We start from the raw sequence: 22,222 nt of genomic DNA, 5'->3' as shown, positions 1-22,222 counted from the left end.
ACGACGTTCTCTGTACCGAACAGTTTGGGTTCAGAAAAAACAAGTCGACAATCAATGTCGTAACAGATCTCATTCATAATGTTGTCGATGGACTGGAGAGGCGAGAACATGTGATTAGCATATTTCTCAACCTCTACAAAGCCTTTGACTGCGTGTATCTGACAACTCATTTAACCCGGACAGCCATCGCGAGGAGCCACTGGTGGGACCGGTCTCGTCCATGGCTCTCTTCCTCGTGAGTGAGGCGGAGGTGGCTCGTATCGTGCAGTAGCTGAAACCTAAAAAATCCTGTGACATCAATGGTATGTCTGTGTGGTCAAAGGGTGGCGTCAAGCATCTTTTTGACACCAATTGACAAAATTGATTAATCTGTCGTTCGCAAAAGGCGTCTTCCCATCGGCATTGAAGATTGCCAAAGTCATTCAAATTTTCAAAAAAAGACGATCCTTGCATCTCAAGCAATTATCGTCCAATTTCAATCCTCTCTGTGTTCAGCAATAAAAAGCTTTCCTCAATCAATTTCAAAAATTTCTTTCTTGACCGTTACGACGTTCTCTGTACCGAACAGTTTGGGTTCAGAAAAAACAAGTCGACAATCAATGTCGTAACAGATCTCATTCATAATGTTGTCGATGGACTGGAGAGGCGAGAACATGTGATTAGCATATTTCTCAACCTCTCCAAAGCCTTTGACTGCGTGTATCATGCAACACTGATGCACCAGTTGTGGACAAGTGGTATTCGGGGTCTGCCGCATAAGTGGCTCTCGTCTTATCTGGAAGATAGGGGGCAGTGCGTGCAGATTGGGAGTGCTCTATCAGAGAAGATAAAAATGTTTTATGGTGTCCAGGGATCAATACTTGGACCAGTCCTCTTCCTGATATACGTCAACAGGTTGAATTCAACAATCCAACAAGGAAAAGTGATTCAATATGCTGACGACACGACTCTCTGCATCTGATCAAAATCAAAACACAATCTTGAAATAAAGTCTTTCATCGAACTTAATTCATGTATCGAGTATTTTTCCAGAACCAATTTGAAAACAAACAGTTTAAAATCAAACGTCATGAACTTCTGTCTTCGGCAGCATGACGACCAAGAGCTCCGGTCCGCGGTGATGGTGGACGACGTTCTTCTGGATGAAGCTGAATTCACCAAGTTCCTTGGAATGTATCTTGACCGAGGGCTGACATGGAACACCCACGTTGAGGGTCTTTGCTCTAAGGTTGCCTCGGGCATTTATGTCCTGCGCAACCTTGCAAATTGTTGTTCTTTGGGTGTTTTAAAACTGGCCTACTTTGGTCTTTTACATCCATATATATCTTACGGCTTGATATTGTGGGGCAGTTGTTCCAAAAACATGTTTCAAAGAGTTTTTAGATCTCAAAAGAAAGCCGTTAGAATTTTGTTACAGTTGAACCCCAGAGAGTCGTGCAAAGACGCCTTCAGGAGCCTTGGATTACTGACTTTACCCTGTCTCTTTATTCTAGAGGTTATCCTGTACTGTCGACTCAAATGTGAGTTGGAATGGGGCAGGGATGTCCACCAGTACGGGACTAGAGGCAGGGACAACTTCCGGCTCGATCAGCACAGAACGACGGCTTATGGACGCTTACCGTCCCAAGTTGGTGTCAGGCTAATCAACAAACTCCCTGAGGGTATTAAAAATTTAAACGATCCCAATCAATTTAAAGCTCGACTAAAACACTTCCTGGTGTCAAAGGCATTTTACTCTGTTGATGAGTTCATAATGGGCCGCTGGGATGAAAACATTAGAAATTAATGAAGTTATTCAAAAGTATTAACACATAACCCGGTTCTGATATAGATAAATAAAGACCGAATGACACCTTTATGACATACTGTGTTTATAAAAAATAGGCCTAACAAATTATGATGATTTTATTTTAAAGTTTAAATTTAAATTTCAACTTAATTCCATTTTATGACCCATGCAATGCAATTATAACAATTTTTAATGCAATAAAGAGTAAAAAAAAAAAAAAAAAAAAAAAAAAAAAAAAAAAAAAAAAAAAAAAAAAAAAAATAGTAAGGTGGCAGGACTATCACTGTCATGAGCAGTCATTAACTCACACTCTACTACAACACTCAAAAGTATAATGCAGACTACTAGTAGAATACTACTTCAGCTTAACTTTGAATTCACATAATGTTTACCACGAAAAACAACCATAAAAATAAATACAGGAAATTTTTTATACCAAAGAGTCGAATATGGAAAAGTTTAAGGTAGTACTTCAAAATAATATAACTATACAGGGTGTCCAGCAACCATTCAAACAAACTTTGCCACATTGTTCAGCAGGCCAAAACTAACAAATAATGCAATATAACAGGTGCCCTATTTCACTTCGTTTAGCGTCTGTCTGTCTGTATGTGTTTTTTGGGAAAAAAATTACTACTCAAAAACCACTTAAGATACAGAATTCAAACTTAACAGTTATGTTAACCTAGTGTTGGTCCTTTTCAGTGAAAAAAATAAAACAAATATCTCATTGCATTTCAAAATGGCGGCCGTTCAACATTTTCAAATTGTACTAGCTTTGAAACGGCTACTTTGACAACAAATTCACCAGGATAACTTATTTTAGCATATTTTATTACCAATTCAACAATTTTTGTTTCAAAAAGATTGAATAACAAATAACTGAGTTACAGCACCAAACGTAAAAACAGGTTAAATCCATGCATTGCAAGTACATACAACAATGTAGTGGATTTTTACGAATAAACTTTTTAAGGTTCTTTATTAAAATACTGAACAATTATTATAACCTAAAAAAAATATTACTATTATTTTTGTTCCATTTACAGTAATCAATGTGTTACACACACACAAATAAAAAAGAAACAAACTATTCACAATGCTCTTAAAAAACAATAGCATATTACATGAAAACAGCTGACCAACAATCAGCAACCAAATCAGGTGTTTTAAATGAAGAAAAACTAATAAACAAACTATCAAGACATTGTTGAGCAAGTCTATGTTTTGAACGTGATTGTCACTGTTTGAATGTTCTGTTCTTCTTTGTAATTCCTGTTAATTTAAATTTCTTTTATTACTTTGTTTCTTGTACGATATGAACCGTTTTACTTTTGAAGAGTATGCTGATATTCACTTTGTGTACGGACTTGCTGGAGGCAATGCCAGATTAGCTAGCAGATTGTACAGAGAGCGCTTTCCAGATAGGCTGCACCCAGTTCATAGCGTCTTCAGTGCTGTTCATATTCGTCTTAGGGAAACTGGACATTTGAAAAATAATGTTGTAGAACGGGTAAAATCCGTAAGGACTGTTGATTTTGAAGAAGAGGTTTTATTATTCCTAGAAGAAAACCCCTCCACCAGCGTTCGCGCTATTGCTCATAATTTGGATGTTTGCAAAAGTTCTGTGTGGAAAGTGTTAAATGAAGAACGTTTGTGCCCTTACAGACATCAGAAAGTACAAGCCTTAGAACCTGCAGATTTTCCTCTCAGGGTACACTGATCTCGTTGGTTCCTTCACAAATTAGTTGATGAACCCGATTTTTTAAGGTATGTTCTCTTTACTGACGAAGTGTCATTTACTCGAGATGGCATATTTAATAGCCGAAACAGCCATTTATGGGCTGGAGAGAACCCTCATGAAATTGTGCAACGTAAGTTTCAACACAAATTTTCTGTCAATATCTGAGCTGGAATAGTAGACGGATATTTGATTGGGCCACGCATTATACCAAACAGACTGAACTGTACTTATGAAGTTTTTTTTAGGGAAATCTTACCTGAGCTGTTGGAACATGTTCCTATTGAAACTAGACAAAGAATGTGGTTCCAACACGATGGAGCACCAGCCCACTTTTCCCTGATTGCTAGACAACATTTGAATGAAGTGTATGGAGATCGTTGGATTGGACGTGGAGGTCCCGTCCCTTGGCCTCCACGGTCACCTTACCTCACACCCATTGATTTTTACTTGTGGGGACACATGAAGCAATTAGTGTACAGGGTGTATATTATGTCTGGAAACACCCAAATATATCCTTTAATAATTTAAATATAAATTTGAAACCTCTTACAATCGTACGTCCTGCCGAGGGTATCGTGAATATTATTAATGGAAGCCTATACCTTGTGATACATAATTTTAAAGGTAATAGCTTACTGAATTGAATGCCACAAACCGCATCTCAAGGGAATTATTCTATCAGAAAATAGAGCATTTTTAGTATTGAAAATTTACTGATGTTCAACAATGTAATTTTAACATGGTTCTTGCCACAAAATGTGTTACACTAATTTTTTAGCATTTTTTAAATGTTCAATTAAAATAAAATAAACAATTTATTTTTAAGCTGGTTTCATTAGTACAAATTTACCAGTTTTTATTACAATGAATAAAACTTATGAGTCACTTTCTCTGATTACTTATGAATCTGTACTTGGTGTTTTCCAGTCAGCAGGAAGGTTTAAAGAGACAAAGGTCACTAGCCTATGAGAAACATTATTGTGTTATTAATCATCTGGTCTACAGGTTTCAGTTTGTTGAGCATGGAGCTTTCACTAGACAGGTCTAAGCTTGGGAATTACAAATGGACAAAGGTCATATCATTCCTGTCGAGTTAATCAGTGTCTCTGAAGCATTGCTGTCAACAAGTTATCTAATTACAGTAGTTCAGTTTTTATTTGGCATTTTAATGGAATTGTCTGAAAGAGAACGAATTACTCTGTTGATGATGCGAGGATATGGCGATCGTCAAAGATCTTATCGGGAAGTTTGTAATTTGTTTAATGACACTTTCCCAGAAAGGAATCCCATAAGTGTTTCAACAATATCAAAAACTATTGAGCGTTTTGAAATGACAGGGAGTGTACGTAATCGGCCAAAGTCGGGTAGGATACAATCTGCAACAGATGAAGAACATGCACTAGATGTTTTGCAAACATTTATTGAAGACCCACATACATCGCTCAGAAAAGCTGCACAGCAACATGATATGCACCCTATGTCTGTGAGTAAGATTTTGAAAATTAATAAATACAAACCATTTAAAGTTCATTTAGTCCAACAGTTAAGTGAGGATGATTACGACAGAAGAGTTGAGTTTTGTGAACTTGTGATGCGCAAATGTGATGACAATAGAGATTTTCTGACCAACATACTATTTTCTGATGAGGCAACTTTTTTCCTAAATGGCAATGTTAACAGGCACAATTGCCGTTACTGGGCTAGTGAAAACCCACATTGGATTACTGAGTCCCATTCACAGCAACCACAAAAACTGAACGTATGGTGTGGAATTTTAGGTAACAAAATTAGGTAACAAATTTTAGCAGGATGGTGCTCCACCCCATTATGGGAGACAAGTAAGAGAGTATTTGGATTTAAGGTTTCCTCATAAATGGATTGGCCGAAGAGGAGAAATCGAATGGCCTCCAAGATCTCCGGATTTGTCACCAATCGATTATTTCCTATGGGGTCATTTAAAATCCAATGTTTATAGAAGAAAGCCTCATAATTTGGAAGACCTAAGAAACAGGATTATAGAGGAGATTGCTTTGATAACTGAAGAAATGTTAGGCAACTCTGTCGAATCATTTTACACAAGATTGGCTCATTGTCAAACCGTAGAAGGAACACAGTTCGAACAATTGCTTTGACACCAAATGCAGAGAAAACGTTTGTTGTAAGACTTTTCTAACAGCATACATTATTTTTTATTTGTAATAAGAAATCAATAACATAAGTATTTCCATAATTGTACTGTAATAAAAACTGGCAAATTTGTGCTAATAGAACCAGCTTAAAATGAAATTGTTTGTTTTATTTTAATTGAACATTTAAAAAAATGCTAAAAAATTAGTGTAACACATTTTGTGGCAAGAACCATGTTAAAATTACATTGTTGAACATCAGTAAATTTTCAATACTAAAAATGCTCTATTTTCTGATAGAATAATTCCCTTGAGATGCGGTTTGTGGCATTCAATTCAGTAAGCTATTACCTTTAAAATTATGTATCACAAGGTATAGGCTTCCATTAAGAATATTCACGATACCCTCGGCAGGACGTCCCCCGTTGGTGTGACATAACAAAACATTGTTCCAAAAAGTAGATGCCCAATCTCTATCACGATTGTAAGAGGTTTCAAATTTATATTTAAATTATTAAAGGATATATTTGGGTGTTTCCAGACATAATATACACCCTGTATAACACTCCCATACAGAATGAAATGGATCTAGTAGCTAGAGTTGTTGAGGCTGCTGCAGTTATTCAAGACAGTAATCCTTTTGAAGGGGTGAGAAAATCGTGCTTACGACGCTTCAGAATCTGCAACGAGTTACAAGGACGCCACTTTGAGCAACGATTATGAAAGTTTTACAGTAATGTAATCATTGATTTATTAATAAAAAATATCATGTTCAATAAAACTTTTCAAACACATTGAATTAATTATGCTGTTTCACACAATTGCCATGTAAGAAAACCCTATACCCAACCATAACGTCGCCCTATCAACATTTTTTTTAAGATTTAAAAACCAGGATTCACAATTGGTTAAGAACTTTTTTTAAAATTTACCTTAAAACAAATTTAAAAAATAAATGTTAAATTTCAGGTTATAATATTGTTCACTATTTTAATAAAGAACCTTAAAAAGTTTATTCGTAAAAATCCACTACATTGTTGTATGTACTTGCATTGCATGGATTTAACCTGTTTTTACGTTTGGTGCTGTAACTCAGTTATTTGTTATTCAATCTTTTTGAAACAAAAATTGTTGAATTGGTAATAAAATACGCTAAAAAAAGTTATCCTGGTGAATTTGTTGTCAAAGTAGTCGTTTCAAAGCTAATACAATTTGAAAATTTTGAACGGCCGCCATTTTGAAATGCAATGAGATATTTGTTTTATTTTTTTCACTGAAAAGGACCAACACTAGGTTAACATAACTGTTAAGTTTGAATTCTGTATCTTAAGTGGTTTTTGAGTAGTCATTTTTTTCCGAAAAAACACATACAGACAGACAGACGCTAAACGAAGTGAAATAGGGCACCTGTTATATTGCATTATTTGTTAGTTTTGGCCTGCTGAACAATGTGGCAAAGTTTGTTCGAATGGTTGCTAGACACCCTGTATATTTCACACTGTCAAATTGCTTTTGAATATAACTGAATTATTCTTTTGTAAAAAGAAGCTAACTTTAATCAAATATAATAAAATAGAATTGAAAAACCATATATATTATATGAAACAGGAAGTTTTTATTAAAACAAAACAAATATTTTTGTAATATTTGTATTTATGGAAAATTGTTTCAACAGTATCAATAACAAATATGATGAACAGAGGCATAAATAAACAGTATTAAAATATAATGAAAAACTGTATTTTTTTAATACCTGCTTTGAAAAATAATGGCTAAAACAGTACTTACAAAAACACATTATGACCAACTCATCTTACAAAGATGTATTTCAACTATGACGATGGAAGCTAAATTAAGTGAAACATTTTATTTTATAACAAATTGCAATAATTTTGTTTGGGCTAAGTAAGCACTTTATTTATATTTATATTGTGCAATTTACAATTTTTTCAAGATAAAAAATGGCTCTTTTCATTGCGCTCAAATGTTAAGAGAAACATTTTTTTTATATACACATATGAAATATAAAAAAAGCCTAAAAGCCAATGGTTTAGTTTTTTGGAAAAAATTAGATTTTGTTCTTGGTTTTGATTATTTTACGAAAATATAATTTCACTTCATTAGAGGAAGATGTTTTTCCTATTGGCTCGTGATATTTCTCAAGATAAACCAATCTAAATAAAAAGTTGCACTAAAATATATTTGTTATTTTTTATGTAGATGATGATGATGATAGGGTATATAGTACAGAACAGTTTAAACAAATTCTGAAATTACAAATATTTAATGGTGTTGTTAACAGTTATATAGTCAAGAAGATGTTCAATTTGATAAAGGCACAGAGTTTGCCAAGTAATTAATCTTTAAAAGTGTTTCATTGCACAAAGATGGATTTGGAAAAGCTTGAAGAACAATTTCTTTACACATAAAGGAAGCTGGTCATTTCTTTTCTAAGACTGATCGCTAGTAGAGTCAAGTAAAAATAAGTTAGCTTATAAAAAATTATGTCAAACATCTTAAATAATGTTGTAATTAATAGTGAATTAAACATAATATGTATTTACATTTACAAACATATTTGTTTTTATATATTTCTTACTTTTTACCCAATATTTCTCTCGAAATAATAACCTTTAAAACAAATCATAAAAACACATTAATTCAACAACATAAACAATATATAGTAACCATATCTTAAAAGCAACATGAAAATTAACCATAGGTGATGATAAAACATACAGACTTAGGAATAGCACGATGAATACTAAATATGGTTCTTTAATCATGAATGTATGTCTACAATAGTGAACACAAGTGTTTTAACACATGAGTCATAAGTACATTTTGAAAATTCTGTAAGTAAAATGATGACATAAGAAAATCATGAAAAATGTACACAAAACAAATTAATGTTACAATTACAAAACAAACATAACATGATGAAATACAAAAGTTGTAAATGTTGGTATGCTACCATTTCAACTAATGGTATTAGAGATAACACTGGTAACGTCTTATTTTATTAAAATTAAAACAAAAGAAATGTATGATATATACAAAATATCATTCATTTAAGATATTCATATATAAAAAACCTAGTTTAAGTACAACAAAAGATTATGTCTTAATAGGAATGGATGAATCTATCAGTAACTAGGTCAAACAAGGCCTATGTTCAAAAATTTGATATATACACATAACTTTACATAAGCATAAGTTGACTTATAATTAAAAATGTTGTACTTTATAGAGTGAGGCACCATTGGTAAGGAAAAATGCTGTAGCATTTTACAAGAAGAAGAGCCTATCACAAAGAATTTGCGCTGGATCCTTGTGAATACTGGAGCCCACCAAATAAGCCAGCTTATGCGCATACTGAAACAAGAGACAAAGCTTTGTCATTGGCTATTCCGTAATGTGTTTAATAAATACTTTTGTAAACTAAATAAGTCAAACAATGTATTTCAATACAGAATAATGTAAATGAAACATGCATAGGAAAATAATGGAAGAAGTCAGAACAAATACATAGCAATGATATCTTACACTCATAATACCCTACTCTCCTGTTTCATTCAATAGATTATTCATCTGTGAAAGGTGAATGATATAAAAATGGGACTTTTTTAAAGCTATTCCAAAAATAGAAGTATTAGTATAAACTCAGTATCTTACATAATTGTTGTCAAATCATCACTATTTTCACTAGTGTTTATTATGAAACTCACAATAAATATATCATAATATTTTTGTATGCCAAAATATAATTATTCCTTGCAAAACTAGTTTTTGGTCTGTAATACATGGCTTATCATATTATTCCTGATTCTGGCTATTTCCCTTTTTAGTAGTAGTTACTCTGATTGTTTATTAACATATGAGAGATCGCACCCACACCAGTTTGCCACACAGTTTGGAATTTGATAATATTCTTGTGATTAAAATTATTAACAACTTGGGATCTCGTCACCTTTTCTCGTATAATTCTAAATAAAAGACCTTGTTTGTTTTTTGTTCACTTTGTTTTTAAGATAGTTAAATTTTTTTTATCAAATGCTATTAGTTCTGCGATATTACCAGAGACCAAAATTTTTATTTATAGGTATCATCACTATCATATAACAAATTCCAGTTCCATTTCGCATGTTGTTATTTTAGTAGACACATTTTCTATTTAATAAATATTTTATTTATATTCTTAAAATAGTACATGCAATGACTTGCTAACTTGCAATGGCCCGCAAAGTGTACATTTTATGTCAAATTGTACAGTACTCATGGTATACGTATTTGTTATGGACAGAGTTTACCAGTTACATTATTTACATTTCTATAAACTGTGAGAGAGTTATTCAAACTTATCAGGTTTTTTCAAGAAGATTTCTCATTCAAAGAAATCCCAAATAATAAAAATGTAAGTGTAGGAAAATTGCCTTTGAGCGATCTCTTTTGTTAATCCCTTGCTCTAATTATAATTTTACTTACTACCTCAGGGTTACTAGTTGGTCAAACTTGCTTTTAGATTGGCCAAGATAGTAAAAATTTACTTTCACTTAAATTAACCCTTTTCCAGCCTAGTGACCATTGTGCTTCAATAAGTCTGATGCTACTGTTTCACCACCATAAAATACCTGTAAAAATTGTGTATCCTCTGAGCTGCCAATTAGCAAGTGGGTTTTAAAATGTCTTATTATATCATCTATTGATAGGAACGTTTTCTTTATTTTCTCTATTAAAGTACTGCTGAGTTGAAAAATATGAAATGTTTTGCATCTTACTCTAAGAACAAGAAATGCATTCCTTTTGTTCACTAATCTTTCTATCTTGTGCTGTCATGGTATTTATTGTAATTACTAGCTGGTACCCGTGGATTTGCACGCATTTTCAAAATCCAAGTCCTTATTACAGTTGGAGGAATTTAGCTGTGCTCGTCGAGCCCTAATACTACCCTTTCAACAAATAAACGCTATATGTGTGGCGGATTGCGTTTACGTGCTAGCCGCTGAGATGAAGGCGCAGCAATCGCTTAAACTCATGATTTCGATTTGCAGATTAGTATTGACAAATACGTTATTTTCAAAAACACGTTAAACAACACTATAACAACTAAAAAACAAGGATAAGTCCTACTATTGATATTATTCGTTATTATCTTATTATTTAATTCCACCACAATCAGCACTGTCACTAAACAGACTGATTTTAGCGAGTGTGGTGAGTTATTTAAGCCAATACGATTCCCGAAAGAAGAGTTTTACCCATGAGTCACAGAAAATGTTTTCGGGACGCAGCGCATAATGCTACCCCGCCACCCCTCCCGCCTATCACCACACACCCAAGGTCACGCGCACAGCTAAAGTCCTCGAACTGTACTACTTAGGAAAAGCACCTGATGTAATATGATGAATTGCTGTGACATTTTTCAAATGTAAGTAGGCATACACCATACATATTATAAATAGGTATATATTATTTTAGTGCTCATGGCCAAGAGCAGGAGTCTCCAACTTACGGCCTGTGGGCCACACCCAGCCCGCGAACAGATTTTTCCGGCCCGCAGAAAGCTAGCATACTGAAAAATTATTTATATATTGATATTATATTTCTTTTTAAGTATTTTTACTATTAGCTCATTCTCATTCATACCAGTACTCATCTCTCACTTGCCCCTCTTTTCTCAATAACCGTAAAACTAGATATAAACAAGTAGTGATCAATTGAGCAATAGATAGTAAGTGGTTAGCTTGGACTGTACGCATAAGAGCAGAAAGCTCGGTGCTGTTGTACTCTACCCCGAATGTACCTGAGGCAGAACCAAATAACCTCATTGCATCAATCTTGTCAGTCGCTTTCCAGCGTTAGTTACAATCACAACTAGTGCGAGTGTACCTGTGAGTTGATGTTTCGCGAAATCATAGTGATCGTGGACAGTTTCTTTTATGTTCCTGTTTTATTGTTCGTAACAATGGCTTCTTGTAAAGAAAGGAAAGTGACTTTGAGTGCCAGTTTTAATAAACAGTGGACTCATGACAGTGGTATTCTATGATCGATATCAATAATAAAGCGTTGTTTTATTTGCAATGAGACTGTCGCTGTTCTCAAAGAATTTAATGTCCATAGAAATTATGAAACAAAACACAAGTGCAAGTATTCCAATTTAACAGGCAAATTGTGAGAGGACAAATTGATTCTTTGAAAAATTTATTTCCAAAATCAGACATATTCTTACCAAGCAATCTCTACAAAACAAGGCTGCTGTAAAAACCAGTTTCAAAGTCAAACATATTGTGGCTAAAGCTGGTAAACCTTTTATCAACGGCCAATTGGTGAAAGATTGCATCTTGGTGAATGTAGAAGAAATCTGCTCTGCTAAATGTTCACTGTTCAATGCTATTAGTTTGTCGGTGAACACAGTAGCGCACTGTATGAAAGATCTTGGAAATAACATTGATGATCAGCTGAAAGACACATGCAAGGACTTTGAATGGTTCTCAAATCAACTGATGTCAATGACTCAGCACAGGTTTTTTTATTTGTTCGTGGTGTGAACAGTGATTTAAAAATCACGGAAGACTTGGCTGACGTTCACTCTATGGAGAGTAGTGTGACCAGAGAAAAAAATCTTTGCAAAAATAAGTGAAACCATTTCCAATCTTGGGCTCGACTTCAATGCATGAGAGGTGTTACCACTGATGGTGGAAAATATGTCTGGTACAAAAACTTGAGTAGTTGGAAACATTTACAATTCTGTTAAAACAACTGGCAGTGTTCAACTCGTCATTTATCACTGCATTATCCATCAACAAGCATTGTGTGGTAAACACCTAGATGTAACTGAACTAGTGAATGTACTGTAAAAGCAGTTATCTTTATTAGATCAAGTTGTTCTCTCAAACACTAAGAGTTCAAAAATGTTCTTGCTCAAATTGATAGTGCATACTCAGATGTTCCTCACCAATGACAAGTTCGCTGGTTGAGTAGAGGTAAAGCATTTCAGCGGTTTTTCAAACCTTGTGAAATGACTGATATTTTTATGACTAAACAGCGTCGTCCTGTACCTGAACTTTCTAACAGTGTGTTTGTATGGAAATTGGCTTTTCTTGTTGGCCTCAAGGCACATATTAACTTTCTGTACTTGAAACTGCAAGGTGAAAACTCTTCAATTTGTGACTTATACTGACATGTCAAAGCTTTTAGAAAAAACTCATACTTTTCAAGAAGCATTTAGGAAGTATGAACTTTGACCACTTTGAATCTTGTCAGAACTTAAGTGGACTTAAGCACTGCTACCTTTCCGAAGGATTACGTTTTGGGAATCATGTCTAAGCTACAACAAGAGTTTGAAACCAGCTTTGAAAACTTTGACAGTGCAGTAGAAGACATTTAAATGTATCAAAATCCTTTTAAGTATGACATTGACAAAGTGCCTGCAAAAATGCAACTTGAAGTCAAAGAGCTAACAACCAATTACTCACTCAATACCGATTTCTAGGAATCCCACAAAGAAGGTAACCTACTTACATTCTATAATTCTCTCCCAAAAAAAGACCTTAAAAACATTAAAAACCATGCTCAAGCTATATTTTCTCTTTTTGGATCTATCTCCAAGTGTCAGCAGACTTAAAAAAATTAGAAAAAACTTTGTGGGTGTAGAGGGAGGGGGCTTGACTTTCTGCCCTAAAATATTGCTGGCCCACCTTTCCTCAAAACCTTTACAATGTGGCCCTTCAGTAAAAAAGTTTGAAGACCCCTGGTCAAGAGTATCAGAGTTTAACATGATTCTTGTCATGTTTTGCAAAAGTAGGGGCATTTCTGGTTTGAATTAATTATAATTATGTTTTCATCGCCACAGCTGAGTCTTTCTTGTTGTCCCACTCAGGAAATTACAAATACTTAGGTCTTGGAAACCTACTTCAGTCAAAAAGCGTTTACTTCTAACTCTTGTCATATAATTCCGATCTGAGATATTTCCAGTACAATAGTAGAGTTTCCCTTGTTTTCCTGACAAAAAGGTATATACATATATAGAACTGAGAAGCCTACTTCAGTTAAAAGATAGTTTCTCTTATTGCCCGATCAAAATACTACATAAATATGTAGCTCTGGGAAACTACTTCTTTCAAAAAGTGTCTACTACTAAGCCTTGTACTCTACTTTCAGTTTAAAATATTTCCAGTGCCATAGTTGAGTTTGCCTTGTTGTACCGAAGAAGAAAATATACATAAGGGATACGTAGGAATGAGAAACCTATTACGGCCTTGAGGAAATCCTACCTACTTCCTATCTAAGGGGAAATCCTTGTTAAGTTCATAAAATTCAAAATAATCGCATTATATAAGGCTTGCTGTTTTCAGACTGTAGTCTGGGAAAGAATAGGTTGTTGAGGCACGGGTTATCTGTTTATTTCTCTGTTTTCCTTAAGCGGTTGTTAAACTGTCATATTACAATGTTAAGCCTATCAATTTGGAGTACCTTGTGAGGAAACATTGACAGCTTTTTTCAATCAGTTGATTTTATATTAGTGTTTAAATAGTATTTACAATGCACTAGATTTGATGTTTTTCATTCATCACTGGCGTAATCTGGAGTGAAATTCAGGTAATAAATCTGTATTTGTTATTTGCATTACACTACTGATCACGCACCGCTATACTTAATACTTTGTTAAAATTATGAAAACATATATTATGTTCAACTTCAACTGAAAGTATCAACGGTTGTTTAGTGTCAGCTAAATTTGGATTTTAAAACATAGCGCTTAGCAAAACAATTTGTCATTCATTTTGATTTTAAGATAACTACATTTGTGTGTATTAGTAACATCACTGTGTATTATATAGACTGTTTCTTTAATTTTACTATAATATTCATAAAATATCTTTAGCATTATATTTATAGTAAATCGCATGATAGTGAAATAAAGTGTGTGTTTCTAAGAATTAAAGCGTTAAAAAGGATTTAACCAACTTTCCAAAAATATATAATAATATGTACAAGTTATGTTTGAACAAATTCTGAGTTGGTGTTCTCCTGTGACATGCAGGCTAGTAGCATCAGAAGCGCATCACAAAATTTGACTGGGAAAGGGTTTAGACTATCAAAATTCTTAATTATATATTCAATTATATATAAAAAAATATTATCATTTTTCAACCATATAAAAAATATATTAAATATTTAACTAAAGAGTTGACCAGAATATCATCTTGATTACCTTGGAATTTGGCACCGCTTATAACTGAGCAAAATCAATATCACAAGTGAGAGGTCTCAAAAAAATAAAATCTACATTATTTGAAATTATGAATATTACTACTATCAGACAACAAAGAATCATTGCCCATACAACAGTAAACTTCACTGTCGGGAGATAACACTTTCACAACAAATCATAGCATTGAAACAACAAAACAATCTCATATATTTTATGTAAATACAAACCAACTACACAAATGGAAAACACTAACCAAAATGCTCAATTAAATATCTTGTTTCTTTGTTTACTCATGTCACCACAGTAACTATGATGGTTGTTTATATCTATCAAAATAAAAATCACTACAGAGATTTAGATGAACATATAAATAATGTTTAATGGAGATACCTGACAAGGAGCAGGAACTCGAATAGTTCCTGGCCAATTGTAGTAGAGATGGCACATCTTGTACGTCAGTCTCTGGATCTTGTCAGGATCCATTGTGGTAGTATTGTGGAGTACTACGTAGTGGGTGGGGGTCACAGTTCCTTGTCTCACCATCTGAGACACTAGGAAGAAGTCAAACAAGTATCTCCGAGTGATGGTGTGGTCTACAATCGACCCTGGTAGTGGATTCTCAAAGTCTCCGTTTTTCTGAAGAAAATTACAGTTATTCATTAGTAATTAATCACAAGCAGAAATTAAATAGACTTTTTGTGCGAATGTTGAGTTTAGCTCCAGTTAACCTTCCCGAAATCTGATGCCGTCACAGACTTGACGAATCTGGAATCATGTTTACCTGATGAGATAAAAAGTCTGCAAATGATGAAGCTCAAATGAACCTTTACATCTTTTGACATCAGAGATACCTAGACTACGAAATATAGTGTAATCTAGATAAAGTTATCCTCATTGTCTCATTAGGTGCACAAATGTTTTAGACACTATCTCTGAGCGCAGTGGAGCAACCAAGTTTCCTACACATAATGTAGCTATGGTGGAGTTATTTAATGTGAACGTTAAGTTTAGCTTAAGTGTACCTTCCTCTCACAGCAGTGTACAGCACCTGGAATTTGACGCTGTCAATCACTTGACTTCTGGAATATAGAGTAATGTTCATCTGAAGAGATATCAAAACATCTTGTAACGAAGAAGGTCAAAATTAACTACTTATATTGTTTCTACATTAGAGACACCTAGAGTATATAGTGTAATCTACATGAAAAGGTATTCTCATTGTCTCATCAGGTGCAAAATTGAGTGCACTTTGATGTTTTAGACACATATAGACTTAGTGAATCAACCCTTTTCACTATAGCTACGTTCTGTGTAGTAGTGTAGGCAACAGCTAATGTAGCAGATTGGTAATTAATAAGTTTATTTACTTACTTATATTGGCCTCCACATTAAGAATTCAGGGTAAGTCTATAAGAAAAGTACAGTCTAAAATATTTTCATTTTATTCATGCTGATTCATTCCAGAAACGGTAACAAATTTAAAATAATATATTATAAATATTTACTATATGCTATTTACAAAACTAAATGCCAAGAACAATTACGGACAAAAACTAAAACAACAATACTAAATAACTTGCATTAAACTAAATTCTATTCCCTACCAATTTCATATTTGATAAATATTCCGAGAAATAATAAAAATTTTAAATTTGTGTATTGCAACTTTATTATGAATTAATGAAAAATTTAATTAATTATCTTCAGTTTATTGATTTTAATAAAATCAATGTTGTACTTTTGATTCCAGATGTGGACATGAATATTTTACTGTAAGTTTATTAAAGATAGAAGGGGGAATACCATGTTATTTATTCTTAAAAGATCAATATTTTAGAAACATTTTATTGAAAAAAGATGTTACTTCCTGAAGCCATAAGTTGCCTTATAGGACTAAGATTTTAAAATTAATAAAAACATCATCCAATTACAAAAAAAAACACAAACAAAAACTATGTCAGGACCTTAAAGTTAGTACTTCTAAACATCATCATTTGATATTCTAAATAAGTCCTTTTGAGCTGTGACAAAACCGTTATGCTACATATAACTACTCATTAGCTAGCAAAAACTCATGCTAAGTTTAAAATACCTCAGACACACTTCATAACAATTTTCAAACCATACATACACTCTAGGTATGTAAAAGTGCACTTCAGTTATTAAATTATGTATTAGACTACAATATGTATTAAAACAAATTATACACTTAGACTTTTACATTCACCTGAGGAAATACATTTCTAATGAATAGTTTAGTTCGTCACTTCACGCCCTCCCACCAAGCTTTGTATATGGTTGTGTAAAGGAATTCTTGCAGTTTTTGGAAACATATAAACCAGCTGCCTAAATTGATTATGATTTTTAAACAAAATTATTGAAAATATCTCACAATTTATATATTTTTATTTACCACACTCAAATTAATATTTTTTTAATGCTACAATGTATACTTTACGATTATTGTAAGATAAGAATGAATACGTTTCATTCTTGGTTATTACAGAGAACCAAATATATATAACTAGAGGCATTATCATGAGAAAAATAAAATTAAAAAAAAAAAAAAAACTGTCTTGCTTGTAAAACATACAGTATTCCCAAAACAATTCAATAAGAAAGTAAAATTTGAGCAACTACAACGGCTGGTCTCCGGTGGTATGAGATGCAAGAGTGTGCATGTGCGAGTGAGGTAATCAAAAGAGAGCTGATAGAGCAGTGCACTGTTTAAAGTTTGATGGTGACTTGGGAGAGGACTCTTAAAACGAAGAGGGGAGTCACTCAGTAATTGACAGTGGCACTCCTTTTGGCGGAACACAAAAACTCATGATGGCACACTGGCCAGAGACATTTTTCAAACATTTTTAGTTTAAAACCATTTTAAATCTGATACACATAAATGCCCATATTTGTTACAGACTAAAGGCATACATTCTGGAAGCTCATATTATAATCTATAAAATTAAACTTTTATAATCCGAAACCTCATTACGATTATATACTTCTTACCGGCAAGAAAATTCTGGTATTGATTCTCTTCTGGCACACAATGACGGCCAACATTGGCTTGTAGTCAGGGCTGACTGTGGCAAAAGCCTTCTCCAGGGCTTGTACCTCATGCTCCTTACAGACATTCAACTGGCCATCTCCCACCCCATCTCGGTAACAAATTATTACTTCAGGGTGACAGTTGTTCACCTGTATACAAGAAACTACAATTAATACATGGAATACAATTATGACAAACATTGGCTCGTAGTCAGGACTAACTTTAGCAAAAGCCTTCTCCACGGCTTGTACCTCATGCTCTTTGCACACATTTAGCTGGCCATCTCCCACTCCATCTTCGTAGCAAATTATTACTTCAATTGATGAGAATAAAGTTATTAATACTTGTGTACCAAATGTTATGTATGTACTTGATTCTGAAACATTTATTGTCATCCATTCATCTGAAACAATTTTCAAGTACAGTTGTGTATCAGGGGAGGGCATATTTAGCTTTGCGTACAATAAAATCACCTAGATTACCATAGACATTTTCTTGACTCTCACCAAATTAAATGGAGTTTTGAACTGTTGTGCCTAACTATATAGGTGAATGTTGAGCAAGCATTGAACAAAAAAAAGCCTGTAATTGTTTAAATACACAATCAAATAAATATCCTTAAATTTATGTTGCCAGCATTAAACTGAAAATAATTATATTTTGGATAATAGTAGCAGTTCAGGTATACTAGGTTTTGACCACTAGAGGAACAAATTACCGTAGCCTGATCAGGGCTGAATGTTTAAATTGGTTTTGGCCAAAATGAATGCAATGCATTCTATTGATAGAATGAGTTTGGATAGAGATAATTTAGTCAATTATTCAGGACATTTTAGTCTATTCAGTTGCTCTACAACAGTGTTTGTTACTTTTTCCAAATAATGTTTATTTACTTTCTTTTAGTAGGTATATATTTACAATTTTTTTTTTAAGAAAAACAAAAAATCAAAAGCAACTGTCAATATTTTTATATGTATTTATTTTTTGTTTGTTTATCTGTTTCAATATTTTTTTAAATTTAAAACAGCTCAATTTTTTTACATAGAAAACCAGTTTTTATAGGATTACTTAATTACAAAACGTAATAACAAAACAATTGAGATTCACTTACATTTTTTTATTATTTTATGACAAGCTCCTAAATTAGTTGTCTGGGAGATAAGATAAAATGGTTTGTTACATTCAATTGTTATTAAAATGACAATAAATCAAACATGATAATAAATTATGTTTATAGTTTATTTTTAGGATAAGTATATTTTAAACTATATTGACGAGTCACCTGTTTATTTGGTTTCATAACAAGTTCTCAGGTATCCTAATGTTTAGAAATCTCCTGCAAAAAAAAATAACAGTCCAGTTCCACTATTTTTGGGAATAAAACCATTTCTAAGGATCGGTATTAATAAGTTGAGCCAAAAGCAACAACCAACAAATCATTGTAGATCTTATCTACTATAATTATGTAATATTACGTGACAATAAATTTCTGATTTCTGATTAAAATAAATTAAATTACATACAATGACCATCCATTTACATTTTATAATTCACTTTTGTGTCAGTCTTTGAGCATCTTTGATATCTCAATATCACTGTTTAAGTATCTGTCTACTTCTGCAGGACGCAAATTGTCTTGTTTCATGGAGTAGCAGAAGAACTAAAAACTCATTCAACAACTATAAACAGTTAAACGATAAACATTGAGAACACGAATGTAAGCAGAACATTGAACTGATGAAAATTGAGGATATGGCAAAATGTAAACAATAATAAAACAAGCCATTAGATGTGGTTCCATTATGCAAACATAACAAATTGAAATTGAATAATTTTTACAAGGATGCACCAAGGCACAAATCTGCGATCTAACAATAAAACAAACAAATACGTGATTGTTAGCTTCTAGAAAGAGCATGAGTGCCGCTCAGGTAAGATTACTCGGTCCCACTCAGCCACAACGCTCGGGCAAGTTCCTCAATGGGTTAAGCATTTGAGACAAAGTGAAAAACAGTACCATTGATATTAGCCTATATCGATAAACATGAGTGACAATTCTTATAAGACAAAGAGGAAGCTTCTTGTAATTTGGTTATGACAAGTTCTCAGGTACCCTAATTTTTGGAGTACTCATGCAAACAATACAACAGTCTAGTTCCATTATTTCTGGGAATAAAACCATTTCTAAGGATCGGTATAAGTTCAGCCAAAAGCAACAACCAAATTGTTATCTAACTTTTCCACTTTACACAATGTCAAAACATTTCTAACACAATTATTATATCTTAAGGTATTTCAGCCTTGTGGTGGAGAGCCAGATTCATTCAAGATACAGTACTGAAACATCTCAGATTGACATTTGTTTACTATAATTCTAACAGCATAAACCAATTCATAAAAAGATAGCTGAATTAAGGGCAAAATACATAATAGCAACAAAAAACAAAGTAAACAAAATTACAACAACTAAACCTCAAAAATAGTAATTAAAAACAATAATAAGTATTCAACAATTAATTAATAAACAAAGCACTCTGAAGGTTCTTTCTAGGATAAGTCTAGACAGGAATAAGCATATGTACACTTGATAACTTCCATCCTACTGGATTATGAAAGCTGAACCTCTCCAGCAGGTGAGGGTTATAATTTTATTCATAAATCTGCCATTTTTCTTCCCATGCATACCAAGCTCTGGAAACCATATTTACAAGGTGTGTTCAAAAAGTATCCTGAATTTTGTGTATTTTCAAAAGTTATTTATTTATTCGTAAATATCTATTTTGTCCCCTTCAAAGTAATCCCCCTGGGATATACACTTGTGCCAACGTTTTTTTCAATCTTCGAATCACTTCAAAAAATCATTTTTTTGTATCTTGTTCAGCTCCTTCTTCGATGCAGTCTCTATCTCATCAATCGTGGCGTAGCGTCGTCCTTTCATGGGCCTCTTCAGTTTCAGGAATTAATGAAAAAGTCACAGGGGCCATACGGTGGCTGCAGTATCATTAATGTGTTGTTTTTGGCCAAGAAGTCGCGTACAAGCAGCGATGTGTGAGCAGGGGTGTTATCGTAGTGCAAAAGCCAATTTTTGTTTTTCCACAAATTCGGGCGTTTCTGGCGGATTGCTTCGTGCAAATTGCGCATAACTTGCAGTTAATAATAATAATAATAATAATTCTTTATTGCAGTATAAACACAATTAACAAAATTGCATTGCAAGCGTCATTTCAACATTTGGATTTAAAAATCTATAAACTAAAAACCTATCTTAACATAGGCACAGTTTAATTCCACATACTAATGTGTGAACCTAACAATGTATTGTATTTTGCACGTTTTGCATGTTTTTGGATATCAGAAAAGGATAAATAGAATAATAATAATAAAATATTAATTTTCATCCCAGCGGCCCATCGTAAACTCATCAACGGAGTTAAAATGCCTTTGACAACAAAAAGTGTCTTAATCGAGATTTGAATTGTTTGGGTTCATTAATTCGTTTGAGATCTCCAGGGAGCTTATTGATTAACCTGACACCCATTTGAGATGGTAAGTGTTCGAACATTGCCGTTCTATGCTGTTCTGTCCTGAAATTGTTCCTGCCTTCTGGTCTCGTACTGATGGACGTCCCTGCCCTGAAACCAGTTCACATTTGAATCGGCAGTACAGGGTAACGTCGAGAATATAGAGGCTGGGTAAGGTTAGAAATCCAAGCTCCCTGAAGGCAATTTTACACGACTCTCTGGGTTTTAATTTTCGAAATTATTCGAACAGCTTTCTTTTGTGTTCTAAATACTCTGTCAAATTTGTATTTAGAACAGCTGCCCCATAGTCTCAAACCGTAGGTCAAATGTGGATGTACTATACTATGCAAAGTTGGCAGTTTTCAGTACATCAAACGAGCAGAATTTTGCTAGATTGCGTAAGACATAAGTGCCTGAGGCAACCTTTGAGCAAACTCTGTCAATGTGATCGCTCCAGGTCAGTCCCCTGTCCAGGTACATCCCCAGAAACTTGGTGGATTCGGCTTCATCTAAGATAGCTTCATCCGCCATCACAATTGGTCTGTATTCGTCTTCTTGTTGACGGAGACAAAATTTTATTACGTTAGTTTTGGCATAGTTAGTTTTTTAGATTTTTTCTCTTGAAAAGTGCTCGATTGCATGCGTTTTAGTTCAATAAAGGGCTTTGATCTCAAGATCTTGTTTCGTACTTGATCTGATGCAGAGAGTCGTATCGTCCGCATATTGAATCACCTCTCCATTTTGAATTGATGAATTCAATCTGTTGACGTAAATGAGAA

The 22,222-nt window shown here is 33.6% G+C and overlaps 1 protein-coding gene across 1 annotated transcript in view; it reads right to left on the bottom strand.

Moving 5' to 3' along the window:
- Nucleotides 1-7,292: 7,292 nt before the first annotated feature.
- LOC124362557 (piwi-like protein Ago3) overlaps nt 7,293-22,222 on the bottom strand; it is a 65,905-nt gene continuing 50,975 nt past the window's right edge. The window contains exons 15-17 of the mRNA XM_046817174.1: nt 17,883-18,071; nt 15,264-15,509; nt 7,293-9,034 (exon numbers count right to left, since the gene is read on the bottom strand). Coding sequence (XP_046673130.1) covers nt 8,948-9,034; nt 15,264-15,509; nt 17,883-18,071 — 522 coding nt within the window. The 3' untranslated portion in view covers nt 7,293-8,947. The remainder of the gene's footprint in view (nt 9,035-15,263; nt 15,510-17,882; nt 18,072-22,222) is intronic.

Source organism: Homalodisca vitripennis, chromosome 5 (genome assembly GCF_021130785.1).
Source record: "Homalodisca vitripennis isolate AUS2020 chromosome 5, UT_GWSS_2.1, whole genome shotgun sequence".
NCBI classification, from domain to species: Eukaryota; Metazoa; Arthropoda; class Insecta; order Hemiptera; family Cicadellidae; genus Homalodisca; species Homalodisca vitripennis.
This window is presented reverse-complemented; position numbering and strand designations above follow the sequence as displayed.